The 20,490-nt window shown below is 33.5% G+C and overlaps 6 protein-coding genes and 1 pseudogene across 7 annotated transcripts; 3 read left to right on the forward strand and 4 right to left on the reverse strand.

Annotated features, from left to right (window-relative positions):
- Positions 1-1,019: 1,019 nt before the first annotated feature.
- Positions 1,020-7,554, forward strand: TVAGG3_0969210 (Piezo-type mechanosensitive ion channel component family; the record flags this gene model as incomplete). Its single annotated transcript, XM_001305123.2, has 1 exon — positions 1,020-2,853. A coding segment is annotated over one exon (1,834 nt), but the record flags the coding sequence as incomplete, so codon positions are not given.
- Positions 7,555-7,858: 304 nt separating this feature from the next.
- Positions 7,859-9,364, forward strand: TVAGG3_0969220 (RNA ligase (ATP) protein; the record flags this gene model as incomplete). The annotated part of the gene is made up of 1 exon (XM_051253632.1): positions 7,859-9,364. The coding sequence occupies one exon, from the start codon at positions 7,859-7,861 to the stop codon at positions 9,362-9,364; it is 1,506 nt and encodes a 501-aa protein (XP_051079206.1).
- A 275-nt stretch (positions 9,365-9,639) lies between these two features.
- Positions 9,640-11,018, reverse strand: TVAGG3_0969230 (uncharacterized protein; the record flags this gene model as incomplete). Its single annotated transcript, XM_001300195.2, has 1 exon — positions 9,690-11,018. One exon carries the CDS (start codon positions 11,016-11,018, stop codon positions 9,690-9,692), a length of 1,329 nt encoding a protein of 442 aa, XP_001300196.2.
- Positions 11,019-11,425: 407 nt separating this feature from the next.
- On the reverse strand, positions 11,426-12,981 carry TVAGG3_0969240 (regulation of zinc ion transport; the record flags this gene model as incomplete). Its single annotated transcript, XM_001300194.1, has 1 exon — positions 11,671-12,981. The coding sequence occupies one exon, from the start codon at positions 12,979-12,981 to the stop codon at positions 11,671-11,673; it is 1,311 nt and encodes a 436-aa protein (XP_001300195.1).
- Positions 12,982-15,079: 2,098 nt separating this feature from the next.
- Positions 15,080-16,272, forward strand: TVAGG3_0969250 (RNA polymerase II CTD heptapeptide repeat kinase protein; the record flags this gene model as incomplete). Its single annotated transcript, XM_001300193.2, has 1 exon — positions 15,099-16,106. One exon carries the CDS (start codon positions 15,099-15,101, stop codon positions 16,104-16,106), a length of 1,008 nt encoding a protein of 335 aa, XP_001300194.2.
- Positions 16,273-16,703: 431 nt separating this feature from the next.
- On the reverse strand, positions 16,704-17,076 carry TVAGG3_0969260 (uncharacterized protein; the record flags this gene model as incomplete). Its single annotated transcript, XM_001300192.2, has 1 exon — positions 16,704-17,076. A coding segment is annotated over one exon (373 nt), but the record flags the coding sequence as incomplete, so codon positions are not given.
- A 41-nt stretch (positions 17,077-17,117) lies between these two features.
- Positions 17,118-19,122, reverse strand: TVAGG3_0969270 (annotated as a pseudogene). The gene has a single exon: positions 17,181-19,113. A coding segment is annotated over exon 1 (1,933 nt).
- Between the last annotated feature and the right edge of the window lie 1,368 nt (positions 19,123-20,490).

Here is a 20,490-nt window from a genome sequence, read left to right on the forward strand (position 1 = left end):
ATTTCAGACTAAGTTTTCCTTATAATACTCTCTTTCTGATCTTATTTACTTTTCAATCCAAAATTCACTCAGCCTTTATTATTTAAATGCATCAGAATAGTTATGCATACAGAAAATTCCTATATTTCAGTTTACAGAAACCAACTTCTTTTATGATATTTTTTAAATTCCAAAAATTATATCGACGCGGATTGCCAAGATTTTAAAGTGATAGAAAATAGTCCGAAATATCAACAGAAATAGAAGAAAAATTATTATTCACAAAAAATAATTTTTATCCTTTTAGACTTTTGGTACATTCGGTCTATTTCATCCATACTTGTACATTATAAATTACAGCTTTGAAAGTCTCTCATACTTCTTACTTTAAAAATAAAATTATTATTGTATTACTTGGAAATATCTTAATTATACTATCTTAAACTAAAAATCTGCTATCTTTATATAATATTTTTGTGAACAGAGTAGTAATAATGCAATCATGACATTATCGAAATGGTTTTGAAGGTAAAATAATTAAGTTAGAAGACCAATAATCCATCACAACTAGACATTATTCTTCGATGAGCAATATTCTGCAGTTTAAATCTTTGTAATAGCCAATTTTATGATGATCTTAAGACTAAACTCAATTTTATTTATATTGCGATACCCAATTCATTTATCGTCACTTTTGAGAGGTTTATACGACACAATTTAAGGAAGTTAAAAACCCATAAAATATGAAATATAAACTGTAAACAATATTTACATCTTATTGATTCCATATGGTTTTTTACGTGGCCAAAGTTTATTCCTCAAAGTCCAATCATGTCCGCGCACAAAACAAATTCAAAAACAAATCCTTTAAATATATTTCTTATTCTCAATCGGTTGAAATATCAAACAATAGAATAATGTAGCCTTCAATTTGAGAACCAATTCAATTTTAGAAAGGGAAAGTGGAGATCACCTATATTGATTTTATATTGGTAACCTATTGACTTTTAAAAGTAACAATATAAAAAAAGTTAAATAAAATGGAGGACTCTGAGTACGAGCTCTCCAGTGAACCATCAACAACCACAGCTTCAGGCGACGAAGTAGTTGATCCAGATAAGCTACCAACCACTAAATCGTACGCAAATATTCCTATGCCTAGGAAAAAGAAGAAAGATCATATCATTTTCCCGATTATGACAATCGTTTTACTAGAACTTATTCTTCCTATATGCTACCTGATCAACTCAATCAGTACTCAGTCCATTATGGGCTTACTTAATATTATTATCTTAATCGTGAATGTTATTATTACAAATTTAACAAAAAAGAGTATTACTGGTCACAAGGTAATCCTCTCCATTGAACTCGTATATAATATTATACTTCTCGCTTGCGCAGCTACCCTTGGATATCGCTCCGATAGACTGACTAACAAGGCTCTTATTTATTTAGGCTTAGATTTCAATAATACAGTTGTTAAGAGCCCATTACTCACAATTGTTGTCTCATCAATCGCAATTTTCCTTGAATTAGTTGCCGTTGTTTTCATTTCTAAGACAAAGCCTGAGCAAATGATCAGATTAAGAGAGATGTTCTTCGCTTCAATGGGATGGATATTCTCTGCTGACTTCATTTGGTGTTTCTGCCTTGCTTATGCTGGTGCATCAAACACATCTTATCTTTTCATGCCACTGCTTTTGTATTTCGTATATATTTCAATTACTATGGGTATCATTGGTCGTCCATGCGTACCCCATATCATGCAGTATGTCGTTTACGGGTATTCAATCTTATATTCAATGTATTTGTTCTATCAAGTATCAAATATCGGTAAGATCTACTCCATAGCAAATCAAATTAAATTCGTCATGCTCGCTAACAGAAAATACGATTACCTTGTGCTTTCCGTGAATATTATTCAAATTTGGCTTTCTACGCAGCTTTGTTTTGCCTTTAACCGTGCAGGAAAGGCTCCAAAGATCCCAGCCTTCCTTACATCAGCATCAGATTTTGTCCTCGTATTTTCATTCGTCGGCGTTTTAGTATATGCAGTTTTCTATCCATGTTATATCTCTGTTTTATGGATTATCATCGTATACATTACAGCTTTCTTCAATCTTAACACTGCAAAGAAAGTTTTCTTCAGAGTTATTTCACTTATTCACAACTTTTCATTTTCCTGCATTTACGTTACACTGGCAGACTTATATCCAGAGTCTAAGATCGCCCCGAAGACTTTAATTAGGCTTAATGAAGTTGGTCTTTATCATTTCAAGGATAACTTCACATACACTCTTCTTGGCTTCTTCCTTGCAGCCATCCTTGCTCAAATTGGCCGTATCATCCACTACAAGGACGACCAAGAAGAAAACGAACAAGAAAATTACAATAATTTGCCAGATGTCGTTGAAAAGCCAAAAGAAGAGAAGAAGGAGTTTTTGATTGTCAAGGGCATCAAGCTTTGCTTCAAATGGATCAAGTTAATCGTTGTTTTCATCTTCAAATATTTCACAGCAGCCGCTATCATCATTTTAGCGCTTACATACGGTTATGCCGAGAACCAGATTATCTACCACATTGTTTGGCTCATTGCTTTGTGCATTTCCGTTCTTGGTATTTATTATCGTATCATCTTTGAGTTCATTAAGTTCTTCATTGGCATCACTATCATCACTGCTACATTCTTTGAAGCCAATGGACTCGATTTCCATAACATTGATGACTTCCTTCGCAAGACAGGACTTGCAGTTCCATCTGGCTACACATTAGCCGGCTATTTATGGCCATACATGGTTATTCTCTTCCTTACTGTTATATGTACTAACATGTCCGATCCAATTTTCTCATTACCACCTACAGGAGCCACATTAGTTTTCTGGTTCTTATGTTTATTACATATGTTGTATCTTTATTTGTTCAAATTCAATGTCTTTTCATTGGCATACTTAGTTGCAGGTGTATGGATCTTCTATTGCCAAGTTTTGAACAAAGTACAACTCCTCAAAGTTGCAATCATGGTTTCCGGTTTTTGTGTCTCCTTGCATCAAGGTTTACTTATGTTATCCGAATATCCACAAACAAGGAACTTCCTTTGCGCCTTGATTCCATCGAACATCATTGATATTTCAACACCAACATCCCCTGGAAGCGAATCAGTTTTGTTGGCTGTTACACAATTCACCATTTCTTTGACATACAGAAACTTTGTTACAGGATATAATAAGAAAGGAATTTACGCGCATGGTATATTAGAAGAAATTAAAGCAGCTCTTAGATCATTCTATTTCTATATCTCATGGATTTTCATGTTCTTCTTCTCCATTGCAAATGATTATCCAACAGTTATCAAACTCCTTATTTCTGTTTTCTTCTTGTTAGGTTCAAAAGTTGCAAGATTATTCAATAAGATGGTTAAATACCAGCTTTTGTTTAACTTAGTTTTCTTGTTTGTTGAAATGTTCTTCGAAATATTCCCTAATTATATCGAGAAACACAGAACAATACTTGAATATGTTGGTTTGTATTTCGTTAATGGTGAATACACAATTGCAAATAGAAATGCATCAATGACTTGGCAATTGTTATTCATTTTCGTATCAATTTTGAATATCATTGCTGAACATCCTGAACCAACAGATCCGAAATTCGACAAGTGTTTGGGCATGAGATTATACAGAGCTTTCTATTCAATGCTTCATAACTGGTTACCTGTTTTTGTCAACATTTCTTTGTGTATTTCAACACTTTATAATCCAACAATTTTCGGTTTGTTCTCTTACATCATTTTGAACATTGTCCAGTTCAAACCACAAGTTCTTAAACGCGGTGCATTGTTGATCACATTCCTCTTCAACTGTTGTTTCATGTTCCAATATTTAGTTTGGCTCGGATTGCCTAAATCTCCTTATTATTTCACAGGATTGCCAACAAGATGGTTGGAATTCTTCTCATTGACAAATATTGAAATTCCTGCTTTGTTGACAAATATGGTCACAGCTTTCGTTTTGACATTCTATTTGCAGTTTAGAGAATTAGCTATTTCATATGATATTGCTTTCGATGAATTACCAGAAACAATCAAACAAATTGTTTTGTTTATTTGTGCAAATATCTTCGAAATCATCGAAGCAATTGCTATTTCTGTTTCCATCTTCATACCAACAGTTGATGGTATTTTCTTCTTCTTGTTAGTCAATACTTTGTTCTTCGCAACTCTTCTTTTCGAGTTCGATTCACACAAGACAATTTCTATCCACTTGTGGGGTATTTTCCTTGTAATTCTCGCAAGATGGATTTCAAGATGTCCTTACTTCACTTCTCTCGGAATGGGTAAATGGATTAGTTCTCTCTTCGATTTACCATTCAGAGCATCATCGAGTAGTGAAGTCTGGTGGATCATCTTATTCGCTTTGGAGTCTCTTATTATCCACGTCATGGAAACGCCAATGTTCCAGACTTGCAGAAAAGATGGAATCCAAAGATTGGCGTATAGATTCATCAGAACAAGACAATTAAAGGTAATTAACAGACTCAACCAAGAGATTGTTGAGAACTTGCAACACAAGAAGATCGATGACATATTCACAATTGCAGAAAGTACATCAAATATGTCTAGATCTGTCTTTAATTTGTTGCCAAGTATGTCAACACCAAATTTGGCAGAAAAAGCGAAAATAGAACAAAAGAAACAACAAAAGGAAGAAGAAGCCAAAAAGAAGAAACAAGCTTTGTTGGATAATAGTGAAGAAGATTACGAAGAAGATGAAAGTGAAAAGAAGAAACCATTGAAGGAAATCCTTTATGATTTAATTCAAGATTTCAAAGACAAAGTTTTGAAACCAATTTTAAGAAAACTTTTGTTATTAGTCATCAATATTTGTCCAATCAATTCAGAAGCAGGTATTAATGTTCTCACATTGAACTCAATACATTCCATTCTCAGAAGATACGCAAGTGTCATGAGAATTAGTGGATCATTCACATTGAGTCCTGCTGAACAAAACTTCATGAAGAAACTTCCTCCTTCAATTTTCTATCAGATCAGTTCACTTGGCGATTTATGTGGATTCCCAGAGCTGAAAGACGAAAGATTGTTTGAGCATTCAATGAGGTATTTAGGCCTTGTTGTAAGGAACTTGAGTTTACCTTTGTTGTTGTTGATTTGCGTCATTCATTTGTTCATAAGAGAAAACATTTGGTCATTCATCAATTTAGTTTATTGCTTTGTTTTCTTTGCAGGAACAAATCTTTACGCGAAACCAAACATCCTTAGATTGTTCTATCTTTTCATCATGTTGATGATGCTTGTCAGAGCTATTTGTACTGTAGAAGTCGTAGCCAACGTTATCAATAATTACATGGATTCAGTTGCAGCAGGAACAGCAAGTGTAAACGTTATTGCTTTATTTGGAGCAAATCCAAATACAGATTCAAACGTCGAAATCTTTGTTTTCCTCATTGCAAACTGGTACATCGTTGACAAACTAAGGAATGCATTGGTTTTCTCTCCTCATCATTACACAGAAACTGTATTTGGAGGAGATAACAAACTCGATGGTTTCCCTGATAAATATTTCTACAACTTTGATAATCCAGACAAAGTTTTAGGTCTAAGTTCCAAACAAACAGGAACTGTTTGGGAACAAATCAAGCAAAATGCTAATTCCATTCGTATCTTCCCATCAACGCAGTATATTTTGGTTATTATCATTGATATCATTGCATTTGTAATTATGTTGTTTGGTATTGATGATTGGACAACGAAACCAAGATCAACAGCAGTTCTTTTAGATTTCTCAAAGGATGGAATCAGCTTGAAAGCGATTTTCTCTCTGATTTTCTCAACAATTTTCGTTTTGATTTATTATTTCTTGAGAATATCAAACAACTTCCTTGGAATCTTCATATTTAACATTATCCAATTGCTTTGTATTTTGTTCTTCTATTTCATTGTTTGCGTTAATAGAATAAGTTCATTGGAATTCTACATGTTTATTAAATTTGTTTCGATTTTGATTGTTTTCCATGATACTTATTGCGGAAAGTTATTCGCAAACTTCTCATTCCCAGACATAAAGAAGAACGGATCAAAGATATTGGCAATGAACAATGTAATTAGAATTGTTCCTTTCATCTATGAAATCTATACGTTGTTGGTTTGGATGTCAAAAACAACTTATGTTTCATACAGAAAGTTCTTTGTTATGAGCGAATTGAAGATTTATTTGGAGAACCAAATGGTCTACAATCACAGACATAAAGAAGAAGAACTCAAACACCAAAGAAGTGGTTTAATAGGAACAATCTTTATCTTGTTAATCATCATTGTTTTGTTTGGTCCAATGTTCTTCTTGATCAAATCTAAGATCAGCACAGAACCAAATCCAATTTATTCAGCATCTCTTGAATGTGGATTGAGCTCAACAGGATATCTTTACAAGAGCTACGCCCACATTATGCCGATGACAACAGCACAACAGAATGAATTAATTAAGGATTCAGATGAATTCGATTATTTGAGAGCGATTCCAACAGATAATATGTATATCATAGATTTCCCGCTTGAAAGTCAGTTAGTTCCTGAACTTCCTAATGAAACAATTGACACGATTTTCAAGTCAAATGATTATGAGATTGTTTATACATTGAACTTGAATTTCTTGAAAGGAACAACAAATTCATTTTCACCAAATGTTGTACAACAATATCAGTTGTTTAATGAGACATTGTCACTTCAAAACAAGACAATGTTGTATGAGAACTATCTTTCTCACAACGGAACTGTCATGTTCAATTTCTCATTGCCTGTTTTGTTGATGACTTTCTATTCATATCCAATAATGCCAACTAAATCTGAAAGCCAGATTTACGGTATGGAATTCACAGCAAGAGGAAAATTTGCTTTTGTTCATAGAGAATCAGCATCTTCTTTGTTGGCAACACCAACAATTAGAGTCATGTTGTATTCATCAGAAGTTCCTGCTGCTAGTGAGGTATTCTCATCAGGAGTTATGGCAACATCTATAATTGGTATCTATATTTTGATCATTTTCACATTTGGTGAAGTTTTGAGAGAAAGAGTTCTCAATTCATATGAAGGTTTGTGGATAGAAAGAATGAGACATCCTGAAGTTTTGTACCAATACATCATCGCTATCGAAGCCTTTAAACTTGTAGAAGCTTATGATAAAGAATATATGATGATTGAGAAACTTTTGGATGTTGTGAGATCTAAAGAAACTTGCATCCAAATGACAAATGATATCGAAGAAGTTTCTGAAGAAAAGAACTCTTCAGATGATGATGCACCTCCACCTCCTTCTCCAAAGCAAAACCAGGCACCAAAGCAAACACCAGAAACTCCAAAACAACAAACCCCTGAAACTCCTAAGCAACAAGACCAAGAACCTCCGAAAGAACAAAATCAAGAACCTTCAAAACAGGAATCACCAAAAACTGTTGAATTCGTAAATGTTGATCCAAAAACATAAATTCAAAATTTCATCCAAAGAAAATGTAAATATTTAATTTTTAATAATTTATATAATATTGTATTTCTTTTGATTGTATGAAAATAGTTTTTACATTGAAATTTTGAATGAAATTTTACCAAAATTTTAGTTTCAATTTTTCGCCAAATACTGAAACTATTTTAAATTTAATGTTGCACGAAATGCTGTATAAAGAAAATGAAAAGTTTACATTGAACAAAATTTTTCGAAAATATTATGATATTTGTAAACTATTCATAAGATGTGAGTCTTTTTTCATCGTTCTCTCAATCTTGAAAATTGTTCTGGAATTTTTACCTTTTGAAATTTTTTTGAATACTTATGCGGCAGAATAAAATTTCAAAATAAAAATTTCAATTTTAATAATGTCGTTCGATCTTCAGCATCTCGCTATAGATCCATCTCTTATCAAGGAAATCAAGCCTTGCGTTTACGAGATTCCAATTGGTTTCGTTCCAAACATGAAGGTTCCAGGTTATTTCTACTCAACACCCGAAATGGCAAAGTACGCATTCGATGAACTTCAGAACTGGATGTCGAACCGTAACCAGGGTCTCCCATCAATCTTACAGATTTCATTTGTTGCTACACTTCCAGGTATCACAAAGGGCTCATTCGGTATGCTAGATATGCACTCTGGTTATGGTTTCTCAATTGGTGGCGTTGCAGCATTCGATACAACAGATCCAGATGCATTCATCTCTCCAGGTGGTGTTGGCTACGATATCAACTGTGGTGTCCGCTTGATGACAACAAACTTAACATGGGAAGAGGTCGAGCCAGTCAAGAAGGAACTCGTTGAGAAGCTCTACGAGTACATCCCAGTTGGCGTTGGTGGCAAGCTCGATGGCGTCTGCGATCGTGACCATCTTCGTGATGTAATGTTAAAGGGTGCTGGCTGGGCACTTGAGAATGGTTTCGCAGTTCAAGAGGATATCGACAACTGTGAAGAGAATGGTTGTCTCAAGGGTGCTGATCCATCTTTGATCTCAGACCGCACAATTGCACGTGGTAAGGGACAGCTTGGCACGGTTGGTGCAGGAAACCACTACATCGAAGTTCAGCGTGTCGACAAGATCCTCGATGAGGAGAAAGCACGCGTGATGGATCTTCACGAGGGACAAGTTGTTGTCATGATCCACACAGGATCTCGTGGCTTAGGTCACCAGGTTGCAGATGAGAACATGAAAGTATGCTCAGAGAAGTTTGTCAAGGAATCACTCCCAGACAAGCAGCTTGCTGCACCATCTTTCCACTCTGAGGAAGGCCAGAAGTACTTGCGTGCAATGTACGCAGCTGCAAACTTCGTTTGGTGCAACCGTCAGGTAATCATGCACAACGTTCGCCGCGCATTTTCTGATGTCTTCAAGGACCGCAAATTAGAGACACATCTCGTCTATGACGTTGCACACAACATCGCAAAGGTCGAGAAGCACAACATCGACGGTGTTGAGAAGGAGTACATCGTCCACCGTAAGGGTGCCACACGTGCATTTGGTCCAGGCCGCCAGGAGATCTCAGAGAAGTACCGCTCGATCGGCCAGCCAATCCTCATTGGTGGATCAATGGGAACAGCATCATATGTTCTCGTCGGAACAGATGAGTCAATGAAGTGTGCATTCGGATCAACATGCCACGGTGCAGGACGTCTCATGTCTCGTTCAAAGGCACTCAAGACAATTCCTCTCGAGAATGTACAGAATGATCTTGCTTCACATGGTGTCTTCCTCAAGGCAGCAGACAAGCAAACAATTCAGGATGAGTCTCCAGACGCATACAAGGACATCGAGCAGGTTATCGATGCATGCGAGACAGTTGGTATCTCACACAAGGTTGCACGCCTCGTTCCAATGGGCGTTATCAAGGGATGATCTTATAATTACAAAAGCATATGAATAAATGTTTTGTAATGATTTGTCAAATTATTAATAACTTTTTCATACATCAGATTGATATGCGAATTGATATCTCATTTGAAATTAATTATATTTTATTGAGTATTCAATGAGCCAAGAAGTTCCACATGATGTTAAGCAAATACAAACAATTCTCTAGCCATTGAAGAGAGATAAGATTGAAATTTAGATAATTTTATTCTTATTGTTACGATAACATGGCTTGTATATGTGAAAAAATCAAAACGATTATATAAACAAATAAATTTACAAACAAGAAAAATAAAAAACAATTAAAAAATTATAAATTGATGCAATCTCTCACGTTGCATATCTCATCGTTCTTAAGCTTGTTCACAAGCTCATTAGAAAAGATGGAAATACCGACTTGCTTGATGACTTTGCATAAAACAAGTCTCTTATGCCAAGATCCACGCATAAGTCTCTCTTCCATGCATTTGATCAATGAATTATCAGAGTTGACCAACATGGCCCAAAGATTTGCGCTTTCATTCCTGATAATTGCTGTTTGATCTTCGGAATAAATTTCTGCGAGTCTGACTAATTGGTTTCCGAGAAATGGAATGAATTCCTCGCATTGTTTGAGGAGGGCGTATCTGGTTCTCCAATCTGGAATGTTAGATGGATCTAATAATTCGATAAAGTCACTTTGGTTAGTAAAATTCTGTGCAAATGAATACAATCTCCATGCGAATGGAGTAAATGAAACTAATTCTGATGCAGCTCTTAAGTAAAGTGGTTCTTCTGATTTGATATCGGCTTTGCTTGCTGTTTCGAGTAAAGCAACGGCAGCATCGTTTCTATCGATCTTAATAGCTTCAAAGAACGCGTCGATGATCTGAGAAAACGATGTGGCCATTACAATTTCCGGTAAAGATGGAAAAGCGTATCTAACAGTTATAGAGCTAGAAAGTAGTTTCTTGTATTCATCTAAGAGAGGTGGTGATGCCTTTGCAATGACGGTCGCTGCAACTTGTCTTACGCCTGGATGTGTATCGTTTGCAGCCTGGATAAGAATATTTCTCATTGAATCATCGTCAATCATGCAATTTGGAAGGATTGTAAGAACTGTGCCTCTGACAACTGATGACTTATCTCGAGCTAATAATTTAAAATATTGTTGTACGCGCCAGAAATCGCGAACAATTGATATCAAATGAACTGCTAACTTGCGTGTATTCTGATCTTCGTCTTGATATAAGTGAGAAATGATTTCGCAAATGATATCATCTCGGTAGTATTTCGGAATAGAAGAAGCAATTTCAACGGCTAATTCGGTTAAATCAGAGGCCTTTCTTGGACCGCCAAATTTTATTGTTGATTGGATTGTAGAGAAGATTTCATTCCTGATGATCGAAGATCCATCTTCCGGAAAATTATCGAGAATTAAACGAATTAATGTTGGAAGTGTTTCAAACTTGTTCTTTTTGTCTTGCTTGATAATATTTTTGATCTCTGGTATGAGTTGTACGTTGATAAAGTCAATAGAAAAGTCCTCGTTGCGAATTGGCTGAGCAATTACAGGGAAACATTGCCTATTGACAAAATCAGGATCATCCAAATTGCTTATACGCAAACTTGGAGAACTCAAGGATAAAGAATCAAACATAATTATACTACTTTTTATTGATATCGTTAAAATTCAACACAAAAATTGTGGCGACTGATATTTAAATGAACCTAAATATTATTGAACTGCATACAGAAAACAACCATAAATCCTAATTAGTAGGATAAATTTTTAAACTTTTTGAGAACGACTTTTGAATTAAATTTGTCTAAATTTTTTCCTCTCTTTCAATTCATTAATGAAAATGATTTAATGGAATAATATTAATTAAACGCAGATCTACAATACATTTATAAAATAGCATTATCAATTCAATTCATAAATTCGAGTGAAAATATTCGGTTACATATGCAGAACTTAAAATAAATTGAATTCAGCAAATTTTAAATAGAAATTTTGAAATTGCTAACGTGTTTTTATAAAAATTTATTCAAATATTCTCTTATCAGCAATTGAAAGATTTGCAATAATGAGATACGTTCCGAAAACTTGTTATTGGAGTCAAATTCTCCTATTTGACTAGATTTTTGATGGAAATTCTAAATTTTGAAAAATGCAAATGGTATAAAGGTATGTTTGATGGGCAAATTAATTTCTATATCTATCGTAATGATGTTCTCTCTTATAATGAAAGCCAAAAAAATAATTAACTAGTAAACAAAATATTTAATATGCAAAACAATAACATTTCTTATTCGTTAAGAGGTGTCCGAAGATTACCTTGCATTTCGTTATGCAAATGATCATGGCTGTGGCTGTGCAAGTGTGCATGGTCGTGATCATCGTGATCGTGGTCGTGTTCATGGCCAGGAAGGTTCACATGTGGGCAACCGATTGAATGTTGGTAAACTGGAGGAGTTTGGAAGATTCTTTTATCACTTCCAAAAGATGTTGCGTAGAAGCAGGAACCAACGCTATCAGTGCCTTGAGGGAAGTCATCTACGAATTCTATTTGTACTGTTGTTGAATAAACACCATGGGAGATCATAATATTATGGCATTGTTCAAGAACTTTCTTGTTTCTTTCTTTAGAATCGACAACAACATGAAGTAGAGCTAAGTATATTTCTTTGCAAAGCTCCCAAACATGGAGTTCATGAACAGCAACTATACCTTCAATCTTCATCAAGTCTGCTTTAATTAATTCGACATCAATGTACTCAGGACATGATTCAAGAAGTATGCTACCTGTGCGACGTAATAATCCTTGAGATCCATAAACTAAAATGATGAAGATAAAGATTGAACAAGCAGGATCTAAATAGAAACGTCCATTCCATGTAGTCCATTGGCAAACAGCAGCTGAAATAACTACAGCGACTGATCCAAGAAGATCGCCAATGATATGTAAAAATATTCCTTGAATATTATCCGAATGATGGTGATCATGGAAAATGAAAATGCCGATAGCGTTAACGAGAAGGCCGAGGATACCGACGATTAAGAATGCTTTGGGTTCGACGATTTCTTCTACTTTAATAAATCTTTCGATTGCTTCAAATAGAATTGTCATGCAAACAGCAAGCAAGAAAATAGCGTTTGTGAATCCTCCAATAACTTCAGCACGTGCAAGACTGAAAGTATATTTCTTTGTTGGAGGTTTCTTTGCTTTTTCGTGAGCAACAAGACCGATAATTAGCGACATCTCATCTGAAAGCATATGCCAAGCATCAGACTGAAGTGATAATGATTTGGTTATAATTCCAGTGATTAATTCAGCAAAGAAAAATATACCAGTCAAGCTAATCATAAGAATTAAGCGCCATGTTACACCCTCAGCAGCGTGGTTATGGTCGTGATCATGATCATGGTGATGGTCGTGGTCATGAACATGAAAATGATTATTTTTTTCGGCGACCTGTAAAAATTGTTCGCAGTTCTCTGGTTCTAGTAGGCCAACCGTTGTATCGCTTTCGTTATGTTCTGAATGTGTATGATGATGGCCTGGTTCAGCTTCATTTTTGTTCATTACTTTCATATGATATAAATTATCAACAATCATTATTAAATTTGAGAAGGAAGAAACGGTTATTTTAAAAATTGATAAGGTTAATCACCCTACAAAGTATTCAATTTTTATTCAATTTTTAAATATCAAATTTAATTATGCCATGAAGCGGGGGACGCAGAGTACGCTTCATGTATGCTGCATATGAATTCCCTCGGCAAGGAACATGGATTTTATTAAAATAATGAGTTCATATTCGGTCAATTTTCATTTAATAAGAACTCTTATTTAACCATTATCTTAGGAAATGATAGACTATAAGATTTTTAATTACCATTATTAAGGGTTTCGTTTTGCGAAAAAAACGTACAATACGCAATTTCGCTAAAAAAACATTTAGCTAGCAATTTCGACATTTGACTCCACTCAAGACGTCACTTTTTTAATTTTGCGGTATCATATTTTTGGAAAATCTTTATGAATATTATATAAAAAGTCTCTTTAATATCTATATTTCATATTTTTATCGATTTTTAAAGTTTTGGCGAAAAGTATTCAATTATTTTTGCTATTTGGTCGGGTAAATGTCAGATTTGCGACATTTTCTGATATGATATTCAGATTCTACGTTGATAATAATGCTTATAGAACCCTCTTGCTATTGTGTCAAAATTGCGAAACCGATAGCAAAAATATCTCGCAATATCAAAATTGAGATATTGAGTGAATTATGCATTATAGAGATTAAAAATCTGATTTGTGAAAACATCTCATCAGTTTCTAGCTAATTCAAAAATCTTTACTATCTTATTCGATTAAAATGAAAAGGGAATAGTTTCATTATGCTTTAAATGACAGCCTTATAATATAATCATAGTTTTCGCTCAATATGCAGCATTTTTTTTTCGAAATCTATGGTCAATATCCTAAATACTGATTGCTTTGCATTCATATCTCTTACATTTTCTATACCCACATCACTATTCATTGCTATTCCTATCTTTTTCATTTTTGTTTGTTTCTCATAATTTCTCAAAAAACATGATAACTTGATATTTGTAAATATCATACTTTATAACGTAAATAAGAACTTGACCTATTAAGAAAAGCAGTAATGAAAAGAAAATCTGAAATTCATAAAAATTACAAGTTTCTGATGACAATTAGCTTAATTAAACCAGGTACAAGATTATATAATTGTATTTTCTATCCAATTATCCATATAATATCTTATCCAGAAAAAATAACTTGATCAATACCAAATGATTTTTTAACTAGTAAATAAAGTATTTTCTTTACACACACATTGTATATCATAGTTTTTTTTTTTTGGTTTCGCAAAACATCCAAAAACAAATATGCTATAAAAGTGACAATTTTAGCAAAACGAAACCCTTACCATTATGCATAATGTTTATTTTCTATCATACTCGTGAATTTTTGATTTGGAGAGATAGAAAAGTTCGCTTTGAGATTTACATATGGTGACAAAGCGCATGAAACAGGTATATGAATCGACGAATCGTAAGGTTGGAGCAAATAATGAAAATATAAGCTATAAAATACTGTTCTTTTCATTATAACTGCTTGAGAATGATTTCATTATGTACATATATTTTTGAAAAAGTTGTATGACTTCTATATCCATGACAATATATTCTTCCCTTTCTATATATATATCGAGCGAGGAATAAATTCTGCATACAGTACTCAAATTCGCTTCTTTTGGATCTTTCTCATTTTGGAGTTTAGATTTATGTCCAGATGAGATAAATAATTTTGATATTATCCATGCATTGCATAGTCATGATGATATTCTAATTCAATACTCTTATTGATGCGATTTATACTTTGCTTATTGATTATTCGTAATTGTAAATGATCAAATACATCAAAGAAATGCTCTGACTATGAACTCGTAATGCTTGAATAATTTTATGGATATATATGCATTCCTTAAAGAAAGAATTCTTATAATACTCATATGACTAAAATGATGGGAAATTTTCGTCGAACTAACGAAGAAGGAAACAATCGGTAGCTTTCAATCATTCACTGCTTTCTTGCCTTGCAGTTCTCAATGACTTTTACGATCTTTTTATAATAAGAGCGAGCTTCGGAAAAATTTGAACTCGTCTAAAATTTGCCAATATTTCCTTTCGACTCTCATGATGAACGTACGCAATTTAAAATCTGAGAAGTTGGTAGGAAGTGGAACATACGGCGAAGCATACAGATTTATTGACGAAAAGGGTGATGCTATTTCCGTAAAAAAATCAAAACCGATTCAACCAGAAAAACCAATTCCATCTGTCATAATTCGAGAAATATGTCTCCTAAGCGAACCTAAATATATTCATATTATTCATGCGCAAAAGGTTTCAATTCAAGGAATTAATTCGAATTATAGCATTCATTTCAACTATGAATTTGGTGCAATTGACGTATATAAACTACAAACTAAATATTTAAATAGATCTCCTTCAGAAATTGTTGCAAAATCAATTCTGTTTCAATTATTACTGGCATTGAATCATCTCCATAGCCATGGAATCATACACTGTGATCTTACGCCATCCAATTTAATTATAATGCCGAAAGCATACGAGCGACCAGGAATTCTTAAATTAATCGATTTTGGATTATCAAGAACTGCAGAATGGAAGAATCAAGAGGAAAATACGTTTGTAGTCACAATATGGTACAGATCTCCGGAGCTTTTACTCGATGACAAACACTATACAACAGCAGTTGATATGTGGGCTGCAGGATGTATATTTGCGGAGCTATTAACGGGCGAAATATTGTTTCGCTCTAAAGCTAAGAATGAAAATAGTAACGAATTTTGTGACGTTCAAATGGAATCGATTTTACGAGTGATGGGGAATTTTAGACCATCAGATTTGCCTCAATATCAGAGTAATTTTCTTATACCATTCCAACAGTTAAATTATAGACCATTTCAAAGTACTTTTGACATGAAATTTAGTAATATTGATCAAACTGCAAAAGATCTTTTGAGATCTATGCTAATACTAAACCCAGCAAATAGAATTAGTGCCCACGATGCCCTGCGCCATCCGTACTTTAATAAATTACCAGTTCCTGTGATGAATATCACTAATTTGTTTCCTGATTCAAAGTGGGCTGAAATTGAAAGTAGTATATGGGAAAGTTAATAAAAGTATTGTTTTGTTTGTTATATTTAAAAAAAATATATGTTTATATGTTTTATTATTGCAGAATTATGATGTGAAAACACATCTTTAGGATAACACAGAACTTTTTATAAATTCTAATATAGTATATCTCATTGAAATGCTCTTGAAAGTCTATTTCAACGTTTCATTTATTGAAATCGTCTGATTTAGTAAGATAGTCTTACTCAAATTCATATACTATATGAGAACTTTTTGTGATATTATTGATTGTGCATGGGAAAAAAATAGATAAAGGAAATAAATATTAATTTATTAAAGAAAAAGTATCTTTTGTACAATGTTAACTAATTATAGATTAGGATAATTCGATGTTATCATTATGAAGCAGAAAAGAAAACGAAAAATCGATGAATTGATTTCATAACAATATTAACTGAGCTAATGAGACTAATGGTAAGACACTAGTAAAGTGTGCATTAACAAGAACTAGTTACTAGTATTAATTCATCTAACCGATAATCGTATTGAAAATTACATTTGAAACGTAGATTTAAATATTGTAAACATAGCTCTGTGTATATGCTAGCAAATTTAACATTAAAATTCGAGTGAAATTTAACGATTTACAACTTGAATTTCGATTATTTCCGTATTTTCTATTTTTTTTAATATCATTGATTATATTGTTTCTGTCTAAAACTTCACCTGTTACTTTAAGGTCAAATTCTCTCTCTTTACCCAAAAAATAGGCAACAAAATCGTATAATTTTGAGATAGGTTCTTGAACACGGAACCACTCGTAAATTGCTGTATTGTCAGGCATCATGAAATATATGAAAACTGAAACTGTATGATATAATTCATTTTTTGTTGCAATTGCAGTCCAAAATGGAATAGCAGATTCGATCTTAGACTGAACAGGTATTGCATTATGAGTGGTAGAGAACATTTTCTTTGGGAAAATAGTTCTCTTTTGTTCAGTTGTCATATATTTAAAAAATAAATTATTCAATTTTTTCAATGACCATTCACAAAAATAAATTATTTAATCGCATTTCATATAAAACTAAACTAAAAATATAAAATTCGAAGTTAAAATTCACGGAGATCCTTCTGTGCGAAGAAGTCTTCAACCATATCTTGTTCCATGAAATCTTCTCCGAATGGATCAGCTCTAGAATTCTCAGCAGGGCCTTCTGTTGCAACAATTGAATCATTATTAAGTGAAATTTTGAAGTCAGTTGTCGCCATTTCATCTGCATGAAGGACTGTTTCTTCCTTAAGTGAGATAGCTGAATCGTCACTTACTTCATCCTTTCTCATAAAGTAATAAGTAAAGAATACAATTAAGGCAATCAGAGCAATTAAACCAGCGACAGCACCAGCGATAATTGCTATTAATTTATTATCCTTTTTTATAGTAGAGGAATTTCCTTGGGCTTCAGGAAGTTTTGCTTCAAGTGTTGCTTGAACTTTGATAATAATAGGAGTTGCTGAAGGTGAGAATGTATGTCTAGGTGTACTATGTGGTGTAGAAGCAGCTGTTTCATGAGGCGTTGGCTTAGGAATTGTAATTGTGAAGTTAGGATAAAACAAAGGTACTGAATAAGAACCTGGGAATATCTTTCCTGACTTCAATGAAGGACCAAGCTGTGTTTGAGCTGTTGGATACCTCTTTTCTGTTGTTGGACCTGGAACCTTAGTAATAGGTGTTGCATCATAAACGAACTTTGTTGGACTTGGAACTCCAGCTGCTGTTCCATTCACTGTAGGTGTGCCAACGATGTAGGAAATGTTTGTTTCGTTATAAACTGAAGGAGCATCTCCAATTCCTGGTAAATCTGTTGTAATGACTTCGCAAACACCCCATGGTTCTCTTGTTGTATTTCTCATCTGAAGAGAATTGACGGAACAGTTTCCTTTCAAAGGACGTTTAACCTTTGAAATTGCTTCATCTCTTTCTACTTCTGGGACAGCTCCGTACATGTAGTCATCATATGTGACGTATTCAAGGTAGCCATCAAGAAGAACTTCATTACCGGCACCTCCTCCCAAAGATGATCCGGTTGTTGTTGCTGAGTCTTTGTAGAAACAGGTGTGGTATGATCGAAGAGAACGCATCTCGTAAGTCTTTGCACCTGTTGGTGTAGAACCTTTCCTGGAGTCAGAGTAGAAGTAAATTGCACACACCTCCTCTTCCCAATTCATGATTGGAGTTAACTTTATTGGGGTAATCTTTACTCATGGTCTCGCCGCGTAATTTAGTTTTAGTATCTGTAGTTAAACGGTATTCTGGAGTCGATGCATCAACAACGTTATAAGCAAACCAGCTTCTGAAGAGTTTAAGAGAATCACAGTTAGCAGATGATATTGCTCCACCTGTGAAACTGCACTTGTTGCTGTAGAAATTTGAAAGTTCAATGTAAACTTCCACTGCATATGAAATTGCAATGGCTCTACCAACTTCTGAAGCGATATTTTGCCTAAACTCAAGCCAACCGCCTATAAGCGTAATTTTGGGAGAAAGGTAGCTTCCATCTGTTGGATTAAATTCCGATTGGAAATAGATAGCGCCACCATTCTTGTAAGCCATATTACTGGTAAATGTCGAGTTATATAATAACATTGCGGATGAAACAGAGCAAATAGCTCCACCTACAGACGCTTTGTTAGATTCAAAAATGATTTGGTAATCAGGTGAATCTGAATGTGCTTGAAATATACTTTCCCATATGTTAAGAGCTCCACCTGAGCCTGATGTAACGCCTGCACCGAAAGCGAAGTTATTTAAAAATTTTGTACGGCCCGTAATTGTAATTTCGCATTTATAAAACGTCTGATTTCTTCCTGAATGACTGATTTCTTTATCTTGAATAGTTGTTGACTGTTCATGAAATTCAAATAAATCAGAAGTCGATTCTGAAATGCCCTTTACAAAGAGATCTCCGCTATCCTTTTCTACAAGCTTTGGATGATATAAGGCATGAGTTGCTCTGATTAAGAAATTAAAGTAAAAACAAATCATCATTATTTGATAGCCACTTTTATTTTTGAATCACATTGAATTACTTGAATGATTATAATTATTTGCAAGTGATCTAAGAATATAATAGTTCAATATAAAAAAGTGATGTTTGATCACATTTAATATATATTTTCTGAGTTCATTCAAAATATTAACAATAGCAATTTTAATCAACTTCAGCATATGCATATATTTGATTACAGGTTCTATATAAAGGATTATCGTCGGAAAATCTGACATAAATTGGGGTTCTCAGTTAAGATATTTGATCTACTTAAATTTTACAACCTTATTTACGAAAAAAGGCGGAACAAAATCAGATTCAAAGATTTCAAAGATAATTTGAATGCATCTACAAATTAACTTACTTTTCAAGATTATTTTATATAAAATTTAAGTATCTGTTTAAAATTTAGATATTAATTCCGTTAAATGTAAGATTAAACCTTAAAATTGTGGATAACAGATTTATCCAAATTTTTCCAAATTATTGTAATGAACACTATGTCATCAATAAAATTTTCATCTTCTCAAAGTGAATTCATTCTTTATCCGTTATTTCGGATACACAAAGAAGTATACTAGAGTCAAAATCTCGAGCACAAAAGTGATATTGAATACTTGTAAGTATTGAATTCCCATGTAAACTATTCATTTCTATCGTTTTTTGTAGTCCACATTTCCTCACTCTCGATTTTACTCATAAAAATATTAAAAAATCACTATACAATATATAAAATATATATTTATATGGTTAAAACAATGTTATTTTTGCGAGATTTCATCTGAAATTAAAATTAGTGATTTTTTGAATTTTGAACTAAAATTTGTGATTGGCAAATATTGAATAATCGATTGGAATATGAAAGAAATACTTTAAAATTGAATAGAATGTGCCGATAGAATTTTTCTCACAATTTTAAAAAGTTGTTCAAATCCTATTTTTGATTGAGTTTTTGCAATTGTTATATATCAAGTGACAAGCTAAAAATAAAATTTTTGTTGCACTACTATTTTTGCAACAATTTGTAAATTACGTGCATCCCTTGTATTCCAGTGATCAACATCGAGATTACATATTGTAAGAAATCCTTTTGAAGTAGATCTCTATTTGAATTCAAATTCGGACAGTCTATTTCATACTGCTTCGTGAGAATGTATATAATTTGCAATGTGAATATTATATAATTGATTCTGTATAAATAAGTAATTATGCTTTAGGAAACTGCTCGGCATTGCATGAGATCTAATCTTATAATAATTTTTTAGATATGTTGAAATATGTAATATTTAGCTTCAATATCATTTATTATGGTGTGTTTTTGCTGTTTTTTTGATATTGGATATCAATGACTCTTCTGTGAACGAAAAAATCAT

Source organism: Trichomonas vaginalis, chromosome I, assembly GCF_026262505.1.
Source record: "Trichomonas vaginalis G3 chromosome I, whole genome shotgun sequence".
In the NCBI taxonomy this organism is placed as follows: domain Eukaryota; phylum Parabasalia; order Trichomonadida; family Trichomonadidae; genus Trichomonas; species Trichomonas vaginalis.